Source organism: Bos javanicus, chromosome 26, assembly GCF_032452875.1.
Source record: "Bos javanicus breed banteng chromosome 26, ARS-OSU_banteng_1.0, whole genome shotgun sequence".
NCBI classification, from domain to species: domain Eukaryota; kingdom Metazoa; phylum Chordata; class Mammalia; order Artiodactyla; family Bovidae; genus Bos; species Bos javanicus.
In genome coordinates this window covers 883,244-902,496 of record NC_083893.1, presented here as the reverse complement: position 1 = coordinate 902,496, position 19,253 = coordinate 883,244, and the positions used below count along the sequence as shown (strand labels likewise).

At 37.2% G+C, this 19,253-nt stretch overlaps 1 protein-coding gene across 5 annotated transcripts; it reads left to right on the top strand.

Moving 5' to 3' along the window:
- Window positions 1-365: 365 nt before the first annotated feature.
- On the top strand, window positions 366-18,752 carry CISD1 (CDGSH iron sulfur domain 1). 5 transcript variants are annotated; one of them, XM_061402653.1, is made up of 4 exons: window positions 4,668-4,766; window positions 7,030-7,124; window positions 8,171-8,376; window positions 18,347-18,752. In XM_061402653.1, the coding sequence occupies exons 2-4, from the start codon at window positions 7,085-7,087 to the stop codon at window positions 18,434-18,436; spliced, it is 336 nt and encodes a 111-aa protein (XP_061258637.1). In that variant the 5' UTR covers window positions 4,668-4,766; window positions 7,030-7,084; the 3' UTR covers window positions 18,437-18,752. The 5 variants fall into 5 exon arrangements, with proteins under 5 accessions (XP_061258640.1, XP_061258637.1, XP_061258638.1 ...); XM_061402654.1 differs by having other exon boundaries at window positions 4,677-4,766; window positions 6,915-7,124; XM_061402655.1 differs by lacking the exon at window positions 4,668-4,766 and adding an exon at window positions 4,823-4,841.
- Window positions 18,753-19,253: the final 501 nt, after the last annotated feature.

Here is a 19,253-nt window from a genome sequence, read left to right as displayed (position 1 = left end):
CTGGGATGGGACACCACTGTTGGTTCCTGTGTTTGGCATTTCAAATGAAAACTGGACCTGGCCTTACAAGTACCAGACTAAGCAAGAAATTTGGGAGTGAAATCTTGGATATCCGTCTATGGCAAGTGTTATATCAGCACATACAATCTGCCCTCGTAAATCCACCTGGGAGAGACATAAAACCTGGCCCGGACTCTCTATTCCAAAGGTAGGTCCGCTGGGCTCCAGGACCAAACCCCTCAGGATTGCGCAAACTCAGTTGCTACCTCTCTTGGTCTCTTCCTCCTCCCTCCTCTTGTGGCTGTCAAATTCCGTACTCAACACTTCCTAAAGGTCCGGGACTAAGCTCCGCGCATGCTCAGTATCAGCCCGGGTGCTTAATACACACGTGCTGACGGACAGTCGCGGCGCCTGCGCGGTAGCTGCCTGGAGTCAGTGCCCTTAGGACGGACGCCTGTCGCACCTTGACTCCTGCTGTCCGCGCGAGCCGGTTTGTGCTCACTGTCCTGTGCACACCCTTGCAAGCATCGGCGCCATGAGTATGACTTCCAGCGTACGAGGTGAAGTGGGGCATGGGAGTGGGTGCCGCTGGCGGCCTGCGCACTGGTTGCAGCTTACTCAGCACCTCCTTGGACTGATACAGCTGCCGTGCGTTCCCGCCAGTCCTGTAACCTTGAAATACAGAAGGGCAAAAGCTCCGCGGGCCTGCAGGCTCCCCGGGCCGCATGGGGCAAGGGGGTGAGATCAGGCTACGATCGCGGGGCATGAGTGCCGTGGGAGCCATGCGTGCCGTGGGAGCCATGCGTGCCGTGGGAGCCGTGCAGGTATCTACCCAGGTCTAGACCTCGTTTCCCCTAGCTAGCTAAACCCTAAATCCTAATGATCCCACTACGCTGCTAGCTTTTCTTGTTCTCCCCTGAAACTCCTGTTAGGTCACAGGGCTTGGGGAAAAAGGAAAGGTGAAAACAAAAGCAAAAAAAACAAACCAAAAAACCCTTCCCCCTTCTCAAGGTTTAAATCACCGTGGAGCGAAAACGTGGATTTCCTGCAGCTCTCAAGCGATGCATGACTAATCACATCTTAGTTTTGCACATTTTTTTTAAAAGGAAGAAACCCAATCCGAGGTCTTCAGTTTTACCAGTTTGGGGTTTGTTTTTTTTTTTTTCTTTTTTTTTCAATTACGCCTCTGGCATCTGGCGCTCGGTGGCGGTAGTCCAGGAGAGAGGATTGAAAACAGTTCGTTGAGCCTTCACGTTTCTCAGCCTTGCTTCCCTAGTGCTGGTACCTAGCTTTCTGAAATGTTACTTCACAGAAGGTCCGATTAAAATTAAGGGACTTTCTAGAAGTCAATTAATATGGAGCTTCACTTTATAGCAACTCTTAGTGGTAGTATAATTGTCAGTATAATAATGTATACCCGCTGCGTGATAGAAGTGATCTTTGCCCAGATATAAAACACCACACCTCAAGGTTTGGTTCCCTGTAAAAGTAGTTAGGTAAAGAGATTGTCCAGAAGTTAATTTAAAATAGCCTTATTGATTCATGTAGTGCCAGGTTCTGTAACAGATCCCTGGTAACTTGTGCCCTAATTTTGTAATAGATTCTATAAATTGGAGAATTCACTTGTAGCCAAAAGTTACCTAACTGAATGAGAGTGATAACACATGACATTTTTAAGTTACTAATGCAGTATATAAGAGCTGGTTATTTGCACAACTTATTTTCAAGTTTTGAAAGTTTTTATTTCACCTAAAAGCATAAGGATTGTTGTGAGGACCAAAGCCTTTGTAAATCACCTCTACTTTCACAAATACTGTGCCTTCTTTCACAAATACTGTGGTGTGGCAAGGGACAGATCCATTTAGATCTCAAATTCTCCTACTCTGTTTTTAAACCAAACCTGTTCATTGCTATAGATTGAAAATCAGCTTAAATTTTTTGATTTGGGGGAGGATGATCATGTCATTTCTCAGTTCAGATCAGATCAGATCAGTCGCTCAGTCATGTCCAACTCTGCGACCCCATGAATCGCAGCACGCCAGGCCTCCCTGTCCATCACCAACTCCCGGAGTTCACTGAGACTCACATCCATCGAGTCAGTGATGCCATCCAGCCATCTCATCCTCTGTCGTCCCCTTCTCCTCCTGCCCCCAATCCCTCCCAGCATCAGAGTCTTTTCCAATGAGTCAACTCTTCGCATGAGGTGGCCAAAGTACTGGAGTTTCAGCTTTAGCATTTCTCAGTTAAGTAAGTGAATTATATATATGCTTTATAGTTTGTGTATATATTATATTGTTATAAAGGGAATAGGATGGTATTTGGCACTGGACAGAGGAGCCTGGTGGGCTACAGTCCATGGGATCACAAAAGAGTCAGACATGACTTAGCAACTAAACCCACCATAACAACAAAGCACGAAATAAATAAATGTTAAATTAAAAATAAAAGGGTGTGTATATGCATGCAGAATTCTTGTTTATATTCAGGTAAAAAAATAATGGGTGGGAGACTTCCCTGAGGGTCTGGTGTTTAGGACTCGGGACAGATGGAGTAGCAAATCTCTTAGAAAAAAGCTTCATCTAAATTATTTCATCTGATTGATGATTGTCATTTACAGATTTATTGCTACTTCTGTTTCAGGTATTCCTTTGGAAAAGGTGTGTGGATTCATTACATATTCTAATGTATTGTCTATAGATATAAGATAAAGTCAAGCATGTATCTGCTGATACTTTTTAAGTTGACCTATCTTTATACTTAGAAGTGTCTCTTAATAGTAAGCTGCCAGGGTGGCTCAGATGGTAAAGAATCCGCCTGCAATGCAGGAGACCCATGTTTGATCCCTGGGTCGGGAAGATCCCCTAGAGAAGAAAATGGAAACCCACTCCAATATTCTTGCCTGGAGAATTCCATGGACAGAAGAGCCTGGCAGACTACAGTCCGTGGGGTTGCGAAGAGTCAGACATGACTGAGCAAATGTCACTCACTCACTTCCAATGCAGGGGTCCTGGGATCCGTCCTTGGTCGGAGAACTAAGACCCTGTATGCCACTTGCCTCACCCAAAAATTAAATAAATAAATTACAATAAGAATAATAAAATACATTTTAAAAAATAATGGTTGGGCTAGAAATAAAATGAATGCAGATCAGGTCAGGACATGAATCTGATGGAGGCAATGAGGATGAGTAATTGGAATTGTAATCCAACAATCCCAGTCAGAGACATGGTTTTTGGTACCCACTTTTTTTCTTTACTGATGTATAATTGACATTCTTATACCAAACTTTTTATGTAATGTCTGTGAGTGTGTGTTTGTATGTGTCCATGTCCAATTCTTTGTGACCCCATGGACTATAGCTTGATAGACTTCTCTGTCCATGAAATTTTCCAGGCAAGAATACTGGGGTGGGTTGCCATTTCCTACTCCAGGAGATCTTCCTGACCCAGGGATTGAACCCGAAACTCTTGCATCTCCTGCATTAGCAGGCAGAGTCTTTATCACTGGTGCCACCTGAAAAGCCCCTTTTTATAGGACACCAAATATTTATTGCAGTTTTAGAAACTATAAGAAACATTAAGCAGCTTTCACTGCTACAGAGTCCCCGTTCTCAAATGACTCTTCTTCATACCCAATAGATGACTTCTAGGAAGTTTACTAAACTTCTTGCTCCTCTATATCTCTAAAACTCATTGAATCTGCTCTCATCTTTAATCCCTTTCCTTCTACTTTAAAATAGGTGTTAGGCTATCTGCCTGGTGCTTTGTTATGTAACCCAAACCCTGAGCACTACAATGGAGGTGGTGGTTTAGTTACCAAGTGGTGTTTGACTTTTTGGGATCCCATGGACTGTAGCCCTCCAGACTCCTCTGTCCATGGGATTTTCTAGGCAAGAATACTGGAGTGGTTGCCAATTCCTTCTCCAGGGAATCTTTCCAACCCTGGTCTCCTATGTTGCAGGGGGATTTTTTACCGACTGAACCATCAGGGAAGCCACCACCACTACAATGCATGTAACCAAAACTAATCCTCTGACTGTTATATTGTTGTCTCTTTTATTGAAACTAACTATAATTTTCCATTCCATTTAATCTCAACATATAAAAATACTGCTTGGGTTCAATAGATTTATCGAGTCATTTAAAGGATTTGTTTTTTATCTGAGAAGGAATGTGCAGATCATACTGCAAATAAAGGAGATAGCTCCTATAGGTTATAAGCAATATATAATGAAGCTCCTATAGGTTATAAGCAATAAATAATGAAGGGACTTGGGAGCTATCGATGAAACAAGATTGGCAGAGAATTGATATTTGTTGGAGCTGAGTGAGGGTAAGTGGGAGTTCATTACACTATTTTCTATGTTGATCTGAAGCATTCCATAATGAAGTTTTATTTTTAATCTCAGGAAGTATTTGAATTCCACACTTTGATACTGAAGGATAAGACGAGGCCAAAGAGAAGTCATTTTTATGAGAGCAATGTGATAGTAGGATGGACAGATGGAGTAGCAAATTCAAATTATAAATCTGTTATATCTTTTTATTAAACTAACATTGGACACTGCCTGTACACTGGTCCTGGAAAGAAAAACATTACCAGGCATATCCTACAGATCTGAGAGAGACCCAAGAAAGGCAGAGACTTAAGCACAGCTCCCCTCCCCCTCTCCTGAGGTGGAGGGTACATTCTGATTCCATGGCAGTTGACACTGGTTAGGAGAGAACAGTTTGGGGCCGAAAAGGGGCTAAAGGAAAAGAAGCAGGGTGAGATTTCTGTCTTGGGTTAAAGCAAATGATTCCCACAGTAAAGAAAAGTTAAGAAATGAGTTATAAATGAGGGTATGGGATTTGGGAACAAGTTGATGTTTTCTCTATCTGTAGTTAATACTAAGAAAACCAAAGATTATATACAAAGAATGTAAGCCAAGGGAAGAGTAAGAAAGAGAAGGATTATTTTAAAATGTATTTTTTGTATTTTCTATATTGGCATATGTGATAATTGTGTAGATAGAAAGCATGGTTAAGCAAAGGAAGGATTTGATCTAACTATTGCACTACTTACATTGAGAGAGGCGCACAAAAAAGGGAAGTAAGGATAACTAGAAGAGGCAGAAATGAAGCTCAGGATATTTCTGGACCCCAATTTTGAAAGAATGTCTGAAAGGTGCCAACTGAAATATCTTTAGAAATTAGGTCTTGATAAAATCCCTTGTTTACCCTGAGATTGTGTCTGTTGTTCATAGATGTATACACTATCAAGAACTAAATGTTACTTGGGTTTTGCTTATTGCTTTTATCTGTTTACTGTCTTCGGTTTTCAATTCTTTGTCCATTGTAATTGTTGACTTTGGAATCCATCATTATTCTCATCTATCTCCGTATAGTTTCCTTTTCTCTCTTTTCCCTAGAGTTGCCAATGGCATCCATAGCTTTTTGCCAGAAAGACTGATTCAGGCTGCAGTAATGAAATGATAAAACAGCAACATTTTTCTTATTCTGGGAACTTTTACATCTGTCTCTAATGAGGTTAGAGAATTAGAATTTGGGAAGAGGAGGGAGAGATGGAAGTTGTTTTCTTAAGACCTTATCTAACTCTATGATTCTATCAAACTCATTGGAGCAAATGCAAAGCCATTTCCCTAGCACACATATGGTGCCGTGAAATTTATATACTGTCATAAGTGACCCTCCTTGGGTTAGGTTAACAGAGTACATGTTTTGAGACAAATTAATCCTAGCCAATTGTAGTTGTTTTTCAGTCTCAGACATTTATATATTATGTAGGTGCCATTAGAACAAGTATGTTAGCAATACTTCAAATTTCACCTCCAAAGTAAGTAGTAACTAAGATCAACAGCATTTAGGGAGTTATTTTATTTCAGTCTTTTGGCTGTTTCCCACTTTTAAGTTTGCCCTAAGGATTCAGCATTCAGAAGACATAATTGAATATATACCTTCGAAGCTCTATTTTAGCCCATTTTGTGATGGGTAATTAGCTATTCAGAGTGGCTTTCCCTTAGCTAAGACGTGGATTCCCATACCTCCTGACATTTTATTAAGGGAATTCCATGATTGAAAAAATGCATCAGAAAGGAAGATCTTGAATCAAACTAGAAATCAGAGCTAGTGTCAGCCCTGCTTGGAGTTGCCACAGAATGATACTATGAAGCAGGTAAAATTCAAGGCAGGGAACTCTCCGGCAATCCAGAGGTTAGGAGTCCATGCCTTTATTGCCATGGGCCTGGGTTCAATCCCTGGTCAGGGAATTAAGATACCATAAGATGCACAGTGGAACCAAAAACAAAAAATATATATCCTTTATCACTGAGGGGAAAAAAAAAAACGTTTGTAATAAAGAAATTTTTTAACAATTTTTGATTAATGAAATATAGCATTCAAGACAAATCTATACAAGGTGTGTAGCTGAAAATATCTTTCAATGAGGCCAAAGGTTTGAAGCTGTCAAATGACTTATTAACTTTTTGCAGTCATGCAGCACATGGGAAGGGCATAAAGTTAATGTTTGTTTTAGGGGATTATAGCAGGGAGGAATAGAAGGGTTACGTTGCCAGAAAAACAAACTAAATTTTTTCGCAGATAAAAATACTGTGGTTGAAAACAGGAGCCAAGGAACATGCTAATTAGAAACACTTGATAAAAACTAAATTATTAAACAAGCTAGAAGAGAAGACTAAGATAAAAGGAACTAAGTGGGAGAATGGTTATTTCCTTCCATTAGAAGTTTTGTAAGAATGAGCTCCAATTTTATATAAGATACAATTAGATTCAGTGATTACTCACATTAGTACAATAAGAAATTTGACTCAGTAGTGCAAGTAAGCCATACAGTTAATTATTCATTTTATGTTTTTATTTGGCTTTGGAATGTGTTTTTTGTACTTATCTCTCTAGGGCTTTATTTGATAGTCTGGGAACTTATTTCAAACACTGAGAAGATCTGACTCAGGAAATGCTGGGACGCAGTCCAGTGTGTTTATCCTGACCCCTGTTCAACTTTTTCCTGCAGTCCACTCCATGCTGGGACTAGACAACTCTCCTCTGAGGCTGAGGCTAACCAGACTATGCAGCACCCTCTTCTCTCCACAATTCTCTGGAACTGGGGTAGTTGTTAAGTGCTTGGATTTCCAAAGGATCCTTGAAAAGCTACTTTAAAAAAGAATAAATAGATGGCCTATTAGTCAAGCAAATAATTGGGCAGGAAAATGTCATTTTTTTTTAATTTTTTTTTTTTTTAACACTGAAAACATTTTGTATTGAGGTTTAGTCTATTAACAATATTGTGATAGTTTCAGGTGAATAGTGAAGGGACTCAGCCATACAAACAGTCATTAAATTTAAAATGAATTTGTAGAGAATTCAGATCATCCACTACTGGATCATGGAAATTTAGAATTTATTAAAGGAGAATCTAACTAATTATATTAATTATATTTTCTATGAAATTAGTATATTCTGGTTTTTATTTTAATGAGACACTTTGAAATTAAAAAACAAAAAAAATTTGCATGACTTGAAGACCAGAATACTGCTGGATATATTCCTTTGAATGTTTAATATTAAGGCTTGGTTTAATTTTGTCCTTTCTTGCTTTTTCTTTGGATAGCATTTCTCTTTGAAGTTATTCCTTTTTAAATGACTATAGGACCTATTTAAATGAACTCTGATGAGTCATTTTGTTAACATAAGCACCTCCTGATAGTAAGAGGGATAAGGGGTTCTTGTTTGTAATCTGAATTTTTATGGCCTTATTTGTAATCTGAATTTTGTTATGTATCAGGTTTTTTTGCTTTTTTTTTAAGCAATGTGCAGGCTCACAGGTTACTTTAAATCTGTTTATGAACACTTTTAAATGATTACTAAGCCTTGTTTTTCCTTCTCCAACCATGAAATAATTTTTAAGTTTCTCTTCTATCTTACTTTAGCTAACATCACTCAGTAGAAAATATACAATTGCCTCCATAAGGGCTGGGGAAAGTTTTAACAAGGGACCACTACACCAGTGTGTTTTGATCATTTTATTAACATTAAAAACCTTTGACTGTTGGGATACTTAATACTCAAAACTTGGATTTCCTGAATGTTCTTGTTAGATTATTAGTATGCATTTTGGTTTTGATAATTATTCCTGTTTTCCTTCCCTATTCTAGTTGAATGGATCGCAGCTGTTACCATTGCTGCTGGAACAGCTGCAATTGGTTATCTAGCTTACAAAAGATTTTATGTTAAAGATCATCGCAACAAATCTATGGTAAACCCTCACATCCAGAAAGATAACCCCAAGGTAGTACATGCTTTTGATATGGAGGATTTGGGAGATAAAGCTGTGTACTGCCGTTGTTGGAGGTCCAAAAAGGTAAGAGAAACAAGTCCTTTATGTCAATGTCATTTTTAATGTAACATTTCTTTTTAAACTATTCTGTCAAGCTGGCATCACCATGAATTGTTAAGATCTGTTCTTTGGGCTTCCCTGGTGTCTCAATCGGTAAAGAATCCACCTGAAATGCAGGAGACCTGGAGTCCTTGGATCGGGATGATCCCTTGGAGAATGAAATGGCAACCCATTCCAGTATTTTTGCCTGAAAAGTCCCATGGACGGAGGAGTCTGGTGGGCTGCAGTCCATAGGGTCTCAAGAATCAGACACAACTTAGCAACTACACCACCAGCACCACCATCCCTTCTTCTTTTCTTTCTCTTTTTAATGGAATCTCTGTTTTCTCTATTTTCTGTGTACTCTTCAGGAATATATTTACTGAAATGTATAACCAACATGCAGTAAAGTTACATCACACCCTTGTTGAGTTAGGTGATTGTAACCATATTCTTTGCCAAAGAAGAAGGAAAAATTCCTTTGCTTATGTTTAGAATTTCCTCCCCAAGTGTGTCTTAGTGTCCACTATCCCAGGAAAAGGAGTATGCAGCCTAAATAAAAAGAGAAACAAAAAATTAAATAAACTAATAAATAAATACAAAGAGAAATAGGTCTTTTTTTTTTCCTCTCTCTCTCCTCTTGGGATTTCAAGCTCCTGGATTCTAGGATAAGTTTTGGAAATATCTAGAGATTCATCTGAAACTATCACGACATTGTTTGTTAATTAGCTAGTAGCTCTGTTGGTGAAGAATCCTCCTGCAGCATAGGAGACCTGGATTCAATTCCTGGGTCAGAAAGATCCCCTGGAGAAGGGATAGGCTACCCATTCCAGTATTCTTGAGCTTCTCTTGTGGCTCAGCTGGTAAAGAATCTGCCTACAATGCAGGAGACCTGGGTTTAATCCTTAGGTTGGGAAGGTCCCCTGGAGAAGGCTACTACCCACTCCAGTGTTCTGGCCTGGAGAATTCCATGGACTATACAGTCCATGGGGTCGCAAAGAGTCAGACATGACTGAGTCTTTACTTTATACCTCAATAGAAAATAAGTTTTTTTTTAATAAATAAAAATTAAATGCTAGTTTAAAAAAAAAGAAAGAAATATCAAGAGAAACTATTAGAAAATTGCCCCTGAAGATTTCTTACCTAGTACATATGTACTGACCCTATATCCTAAGCTTTCTTTAAGCTGCAACTCCTATATTTAAATATCTAACACAAGATTTTTTTGTATCTTTTTTTCTTTTGTGAGAATTGCATTTTATCAAGTTCCATTTGGAAGTATCTCTGTGATACCTGCAGCTTCTAGATAATGATGACAGCTAGTGATCTAAAGATGGTAAAATGTTCTTCTAAGGTCATCTTGAAAAGCTTCATACATTGAATGACTTCAGAATTTCTGGTATATTTAGAGAAATATGATGGCATACTGTGTGTACTGCCACTATTTAGCATTTAAATAAAATAGGTTTGATACTATGAGGCCTAAGAACATAGACAATAAAAACGATGTATCTACTTCTGAAACCATGTTGTATCTACTTCTGAAACCATGTTGTATAGGGACCTCGTCCCACAGTGGAAAGCCATTATCACAAATTACATATTGCAGATAAGGAAAAAGTCACATACCAGGTACTGGAAAGCATATTCTACTTACCCCTTTCTCTGGTTGCAGTTGATGTTGTATAATCCAGTGGTGACACACCACTTAGATTATGTCATTCTGTTTGAAAACTGCTTGATGAACATAAGGAATATGAACCAAAAATTAATAGTCCCATTACAACAAATTGTTCCTTCACAAGAGCACTGTTCATTTGGAGTGTGGGATTGTTTATACGTACTCTTGAGGTTGCTAGAAAATAATTCTCAATAATATTCTATAGTCTAGATTTGTTTTTTTTTTTTTAATTAACACCTATAATAGGTCTCATTCTCTAGTTGCTCACCAAGATACAAAAAGTAATATCTTTAGAAATTAAGGAATTTCTAAGTCCAGAGTTGTATTGATTCTTTAGTCAGTGATCTAAAATAGTTCATTTAGCTTCTATTACTAGATACATACATGAGAACACTTGAAATAGTGAAACAGCAGGTGTCATAAATATGTACAGTTGGTGCACTATGAGTGCTTTAAATGAAAGAGCTTGTTACACTGTGGGCTCGAATTTTCTGGAAAGACATAGTGATATCCATAGGAATTCAATTGCCCCCTGGGAAGATGAATCAATGAAGACTCTAGTCTGATCCTTGTACCTGCTTCTTCAAAAGAATAAGTCTGAATCAAAAATCTTAAGTACCAAGGAAACAGTTCACCTCAAACTGGGAGTTGAACCTGTGTGCAGGGTCTCGAACCCAGCCAGAACCCTGCTTGGGACTGTAGCCCATGTGGTAGGGACTAGAGCCCAGTATTCCAATGATCTTATATGGAGGCTTAAGTTCTAGTGGAAGTCGACTTGTTTGCCGTCTTGGACCTGTTTGGTTCTAATCAGTTTATGTCGTGTCCTTAGGCTACATCATTCTTTTAAAGATTGTGCCCTGCGCCTTTCCCTCCTGTTTCACCTTCGAAAGGAGTTTGCCTCCTGACATGGGGGAGCTCCCTGTCAGGGAGTTCAGACATAAAGTTATACTTAAACCAGAGTGCTCACTGTGGGGAATGAAGAAAAACGAACAGATATATGAAACATTTTGAAGGAAGGATTAGCCAGTGAAGGAAGGATTAGCTGTGAATGATTTGTGTGGAAGACTGAGGGAGGAAAACTGAAGCTCACTGAAGTGTCTTGCTTAAGATAGGATCGTAGGGTTAGACCAGATGGTGCGATCAATGGAAATAAGGAATTCGGAGTGAATGGCTGATTTTTCAGGACACCAATGATAAGTGCAATTTCAAAGAGTGACATTGAGGTAACATTTTGAATAGAAACACAGCAGTCTGAAGTGTGGGACTAAAGTTGAGACATCAGGGTTGGAGATAGCAATCAGCAGAACTGTGAGCCAAGTGTAGGAATGCAGCAGATCCTTGGTACAGATAACAATCAAGGAAGGGCTAAGTAAGAAATCTTTGGAGAATTTTCTGTGTCTTCTAACAAGGAAAAAGAGTCAAAAAAAGGAGATGAAATGGACACCAGAGTTAAATGAAAACTAATAATATCATGCCTTCAGAATGAAAAAGGGAAAAGTTTCAAAGAAGATTTTGTTATGAACATCAGTGTGTGCAAAAGACAAGGAGGTGAAGAGACTATTAAACTAAGACTATGGGGTTAAGCAATTAGGCAATTGACCTTTTGGCATCATTTGAACAGAATAATTAGAACAGGAGCTGTGTCCAAGTTGATTATAGTATGAATGTGTAAATATGACACTGCATGGAAAGAAAAATACAATGACTGCTTGAGTGAAGCTAGGTAAAGAGTGTTTGCTTTGGTTGGGTGTTTGGACTGCAAGGAGATCTAACCAGTTGATCCTAAAGGAAATCAACCCTAAAGATTCATTTGAAAGATGGATGCTGAAACTGAAGCTGCAATACTTTGGCCATGTTATACAAAGACACAACTCATTGAAATTAACCCTGATACTGGGAAAGACTGAAGGCAAAAGGAAAAAGGTGTGGCATAGGATCAGATGGTTAGATAGTATCACCAACTCAATGGACATGAACTTGAGCAAACTCCAGGAGGTGGTAAAGGACAGGAGCCTGGCATGCTGCAGTCCATGGGGTCACAAATAGTCGGACATGACTAAGCAACCGAACAACAGCAACAAAGGGTCAATAAAGCAAATATGGGCTTTTACAAACTAAGATCTCAAATATTTCAGGAAAAATCACAAATGGACACAAGCTAATGGTTTAAATGTTTCAGTTTTCTCAATGTCTTTTGTCTTTGTAAGCTTGTCTTTTATGTCATTATTAATCCTTTTTGCATCTATGATTTGTCTGTTCTGAATTTTCACTGAAGCTTGGGCACTTTTTATTCCCCCATGAGTGGATTCAGAGATCACTTTGAATGCTTTTCAAATTAGTGGATGTGCTTGTTCTCCAGAAATTTTTGAAAACTCCGCACATTCCTGAGGTTCTTTAAGGTTGTCACACAGGTGCCAAGTCATATATTTACATGTCTATGCACAGAAGGCCTATAACTGATAACTTTGATTAGATGGCTATATTGAGTTTTTATTCAGTAGTTTTTCTTCATATAAATGAGTTTTTATAATATTAATAATATGACAAAATTTAAGCTCCTATCCAAAAAAAAAAGTTTCATGTGATATAAACTAATTCAATTTTAATTCATTCTTTTTTTATCAAAGTATAGTTAATTTACAATATTGTTTAAGTTTCAGTGTGTATGTTTGGCTGGGTCCCTTTGCTGTTCACCTGAAACTATCACAACATTGCTTGTTAATCAGCTACACCCCAATACAAAATAAAAAGTTAAAAAAAATATCGTGTAAGTTTCAGGTGTACAGTGTAGTGATTCAGTTTTGGGTTTTTTTTTCTTTTTTTTTTTGCTGATTATATTCCATTATAGGTTATTACAAGATATTGGATATAATTCTCTGTGCTATATAGTAAATCCATGTTGCTCATCTATTTTTTATGTGTGGTAGTTTGTATCTGTTAATCCCATACTCTTAATTTGTCCATCTCCCCTCTAATTCATTCTTAAGGTACAGTCACTAGTAACCTGTTGTGTGTTTCTAACATTTTGAGCAGTTTTCTCAGACCTAATGAATCAGATCTCTTAGTCATGTTCAGAAATTACATGCTTTTAACATGCTTCATTCCTCCTCTCTTCCCACCCACACCCCGACCCCCTGGTGTGGCCTCTGCCCTTCAGAAACTGGCCTGTTTCATAGTATTTCACAAAAGGGCTATCCCTAAGTAAAGTGAGAGAAAAAGGAGCCAATACAAAGGAAATGATTTTAAAACAACTACAGGGAGAAATCCCATCTGAGACAGTGGTAAGAGACTGGAAGGAAACAAAAGTACAAGCAATGATTTGAGATTCGCCCTTAACAAGAAATAGTCTTTCGAAACAAGGTGAGGGAACCTTGATATCAAAGGAACAGTGTTCAGCAGTCTTACTAGATTCCCACCCACTGAAAGTAAAGTGAAGTCGCTCAGTCGTGTCCGACTCTTTGTGACCCCATGGACTGTAGCCTACAAGGCTCTTCCCTCCATGGGATTCTCCAGGCAAGAGCACTGGAGTGGGGTGCCATTTCCTTCTCCAGGGGATCTTCCCTGACCCAGGGATCGAACCCGGGTCTCCCGCATTCCAGGCAGACGCTTTAACCTCTGAGCCACTAGGGAGCCCTTACGCACCTCAAGTAGGTTACATCATTTACTGAGTTATGTGGTGACCATTAGGTAGCCAGGAGAAAGTTTGAACAAGGACCGAAGGAGAAAGCAGACTAAGAAATAAGAGGAAAGATGAGCCAGTTCATATCAGGAGCTCAACTGAAATTGAAATGTAACTGGAGAATCATTTTCTTTCCTTTACAACTTCAGAATTTGAGTTGGGGTTTTTTGTTAGTGGTGGGTTTGTTTTTGTTTTGAGGGCCTGGGGTGTGATTATGGAAAGTCTCCATCCCATTAATGGTTAGAGGTGTGTTGCACTGACTCCCTTTCCTCACAGACACAATAGTCTAAACATTGGTTACATTGCTTGCCCAATCCATATGAAGACAGTCTTGTAAAGTCTTAATTTTTTCTTATGTATTTTCCTATTATATCTACTATCTTATGCTTAACATTGCTCAAGTTAAGTATATAAGAATGGTATAAAATGTCATATTCTCTGTTGTAGTCTCAAAGATCTCATTGCTTTTATTTTTTCTCAACCAAAGCAAGTTCATTCCTCAGAACAATTTATGGTAATGAGCCAGATTGCCCCAGGCAGCCTCCTTGGAAATTATAATCCAAACTCTAATTAAAAATACAAAGTTTAGAGAAGGAAGATTCAATTTTTTTTTTTTTTAATTTTTGCAACTAGAGTAGATAATTCAAGGAGTATTTATTTATCTCCATGTTGAATCTCCCTAAAAACAGAAACAGCTTAATTTGGGATGTGGGAATCAACCATTAAGAAGAAACACATTTTGTGTTTTCTTATGAACATCCTGCCAAGTTTGCTAACTTTCCAAGAGGAGAACAAGGATTTCTAGGATTTTTTCCCCTAAACATTTATTCCCATCTCTTCTCCACACCCTGTATCTCTAGTTGTAAAGCTGTTTGGGATTTGTAATTTTCTAATTGGGTTAACAAATGATAGGATATTTTCTGGACATACAGAGAATGCAGCCAATTTAATTCTCAAAGTTTTCTCCAGGATTTGTTAATAAACAAACAGTGACATCTTAGAACAAATTTAGAATCATCTGTGAGCTAAATGTTTTCTCCTTATCAATTTTCTGATTCTTTTAAGTATTAATACTACATGAACTGAATTAAATATACCTTTTTTTTTTTTTAATTTCAGCTCTTTGCTTGACATTTTTAACACATTTAAAATTTTAAATGAAAGAGGGCTAATAAAATTCATGTTTTCATTATATTATAATTTAATACAAAACTGCTGTACTTTCTAGATTATGCTCAAAAGTATATATCCACCACATGTTTTCTTTCTCCTGCACAGAAAGGTAAAAAATGAAACAAGACACTTTCTGAAAAACATAAATATTGTCAGATAATTTGCCACTTGAATTTTTGTGCCAATAATTACCATTCTTTAGTTTATACTGTATTTAGAAATATGAGTTAATTTTAATAAATATATTTCATTAATACATATAGCATATTATGAAATTTCTAATCCTTTCTTGAAATAACTCATTTTGGCTCTTTGTTGTTTGTTGGAAAAGAAAAAGTTGAATCTTTTCATCATCTTAAAATAAGAAATCTCTAATAGATAAATACAGAATGCCTAATCTTCACATGAAGTTTGGGAAATTATTCTAATATTAGGTAATATAGGAAGTACTATTAAAAGATGTATTGGCCTCTGAACAGAATGATTTTGAATCCTGAGTTTACATTTTAAAGGAATTCAAAGCTTTATATACTTTTTTAAAAAAAAGCATAACAGTTAATTAAGAAATAGCCATGATCTACTTATTCACTCCTTTTTTCTGGAGGAGAAACATAAGTGAAAGTCACTCAGTCGTGTCTGACTCTGTGACCCCATGGACTATACAGTCCATGGAATTCTCCAGGCCAGAATACTGTAGTGAGTAGCTATTCCCTTCTCCAGGGGATCTTCCCAACTTAGGGATCAAACCCAGGTCTCTTGCATTGCAGGTGGATTCTTTACCAGCTGAGCCACAAGGGAAGCCCTTTGGAGGAGGGGTGGGAAGTATAATTGATTTACAATGTTGTCTTAGTTTACAGCAAAGTGAATCAGTTATACATATATGTATATCCACTCTAGTTTCTTTGCCTGTATAAATTAACCGAGTAGTTAACCTATTTTATATACAGTAGTGTGTATATTTCAATCCCTATTTATGAAAATGGAGGTTTTTTTTTTTTTTTTTTTTTACAATGCAAACCTTTTTTCTCACTGTAAAATCACCTGTGTTTGTATATTAAATATATGTCACTTTGAAATGCTGTTCTTTGCTGTGGAATACATTTCCATTTGATTTTTGTATGGCCTGTTTTGTCATCCATGCAAGAAAACCCTGAAAGCTTGAGTTCATCTTTTTGCTGCAAGGACTTGTTTGTAATATGAATATACTGTGCCACATCTTATTGACAGAAACAATTTAAATTTCATATATATCACATTTGTATTGCTACCCCAGGATAGATTTTACATCTAGAAATTTACAATATGATACCTTGAGTTTTTTTCAAGGTAGTTTTTAACTAATTTACTGCCCCTCAGAATTATATACAGATAGTAAAATTAAGATTGAATTTCTTTAATATCAACTAAATATTATTTTAGTCTTAGACACATTTCATCAAGGTTAAAGATTATATACCATCATTGTCTGGTTTCAGGTACTGAAAATTATACTTCCTTGGTGGAGTAATAAGGTGATCTTACTCTTCAGACCAAGACTCCTAGCATTTTACTCTTCTAAATAGGCCCCTTCAGTGGAAGAGTGTACCTTATACCAAACAGTGAAGCTAGATTCTAGAGTGAAGGTATGTTCCAGACAAAAAGAATAAAACAAAGATTCTAGGTATCATCATTTGACATGAAATAAAAGTAAAAGGTAAAATATAGAAGGAAAGAAAATAATTTACTGATAATTGTAAAATCCTGAGAAACACCTAAAAACATTGTTGAGTTCTTATTTTTATCATTTAACAATAAAAAGGATATACTTGCAAAAAACAGGTGATATACAGGCACACACACACAAATATATATTTATATATATGTGATATATATCAAGAATAGTCAGATATGAAAATATATACTTAATACCTGTAAAACATATAAAGCAGAAATGTTCATATCAGAAAAATGCATGAGACCTAAGGATGAAGAACAGAAGAGAAATAGGACTTGGCTGAAAAACTCTCAAGTTTATTTGGAAGAATAAATAGGTAAACGATAAATCGGAAATTTTAACAAAGAAGAAATGTGAAGGAAAACCAGCCCTACCTAATACTGAAGCAATTTTAAACACAGTCATTATCTCGAAGTAGGCTGATGACTGTGATAGTGTGGAACCTATAAATAAGCACTTTATATGTAGACTTAGTTTTGATAAAATTTTAAATAAAGATATAACAATTTGGGAGGCAACCACTTCTAATAATACGGAAGCAACAGGTTCTTAAGTGCTGTTATTAGAACAGCATTTTGCAAATTGCAGTCCACAGAACATGAAGATAATGGACATCAAAGAAGTGTTTGTAAATCCAGTCAGCCTGGGAAATTTGAGGTTAAAATTGTGTGTGTATCTGTGTGTGTTTTTATTGGAGAATAATTGCTTTACAGTATTGTGTTGGTTCTGCCATACGTCAACATGAATCAGCCACAGGTATACATGTGTCCTTTCCCTCCTGAACCACCCCTCCCAACTCCCACCCCATGTGTGTGTGTTTTTAATAGTAGATCCTCTTTAAAATAATAATACATGTTGTTAACCAGGAGAACTGTATACGTTTTTTGTATATGAAATGAAACCAAATCAGAGTATTTTGCAGGACTTCTTAGTTTGCAGAGCTCACTTTGGGAAACACTGTGTTAAATATTTAGTTTTGTCCCCTTTCCTTCCACTGGACACCAAAATGTCTGTTTTATCTGAAATGTGAGATCTTGAAAACAAATGGAAATTTATCACATCTCCAGGAGAAAGAAGTCTCCATGATGGATGTTAACAAGGGAAATACTGGCTTATTTGTATGAAAGAGAAATTAAGGATATGAACAAATAAAATAAAAAGGGTTGGGGTGAAAAATTGCTATAAAGTTGATTAGCAAGGATAATCAACAGATTGATTTTGAACAAATTATAAACTTAGACTCTTTCCAGTAGATAGGTCAGGGATACAATTCACTAGAAAGGAAATATGACTAGTACATAAACATAAAGAAGGTTTTTCACATCCATAAGCAGATATCACAAATGGAAATGCAGTTAATGATCTGTGTTTTATCCACAAGTCAATTTCTTCCTCCTCCTTAGTGTGTACACTTTATATATGCTCATTCAGAAAACCAACTCTGATTGGGAGATGTAGTCCGGGGCCTCCCGGACTCCAATTCCCAGCGGGCTTCGGGGCGGGAACGTGTAAGGGGAGGCTAGAGAGGAGCGAGTGGGGGAAACCCGCGTAGCCGAGGAAAAAAAAAAAAAAAAGAAAACCATCTCTAAGGTAGCCAAGAAAAATCTACTGAGTTATCATGTTATATATGTGAATTAAGTGTCATGCTACTCTGCCAAACATAATACTGATTTTGCAGTTGGACATTTCACATTCTTTCTCTTCCTAGTTCCCACTCTGTGATGGATCTCACACAAAACACAATGAAGAAACTGGAGACAACGTGGGACCTCTGATCATTAAGAAAAAAGACACTTAAATGGACAGTTTTGATGCTGCAAACCAACTTGTCATGATGTTTCCTGATTGCTTAATTAGAATGACTACCACTTCCGTCTAATTCACCTCCCCTGGGTTCTAGATGTGTGGTAAACTATAGCTTTCATATTCACGGCATTTGCCTTACATGTGGAACCATTGTGGTGCACATCTGTTGAAACAAGGAAAAACAAAAAACCAATCTCATGGCCTGTGGGTTATTTTGGTCTCCTAAGGATCTGTTTCTTTACATTTAAAACTGACATTAGAATATAATTGTATGTCAAAGTTAACGTATTAAATTATTCTCAAAATCATGTATGTGCAGATTGTACTTGTAAGTTTCAAAGAAGAATTAGTCACAATTTAATATTACTTAGCCTAGAAAGTAAAATGGGTGTGATTAAGCTACATTAATCTCCTAATGACAATCTAGGAAAAGCCTATTATGACCTTGGTTTTTTTCTTGATCGTAGTATTGATACTAAGAAAATACAGTTTCTGTGTTTTCAATCAAAATGAACTTTGAATGTTAATTCAATTATAAATGGGCCAGGTCAGTAATAAAGAGACAGTAACTTCTTTGTATTCATCTTCCTAGATATTTAATCAATCCATTAAGGAAACCAATAGTCGAAATTTAGATCAAAGTAGTAAGAGATTTTAAGTTGTCATGAAGGATGTCTTAAAATGTTATGTTCCAGAATTCTCATCAAGGAGTGGCAAGCACTTGAACTGGGGACACTGAAGGAATTGGAGCACATAATGCCAAGTCTCTTGAACACTAAATACACATCCTTGGCAGAAATAGTGATAAT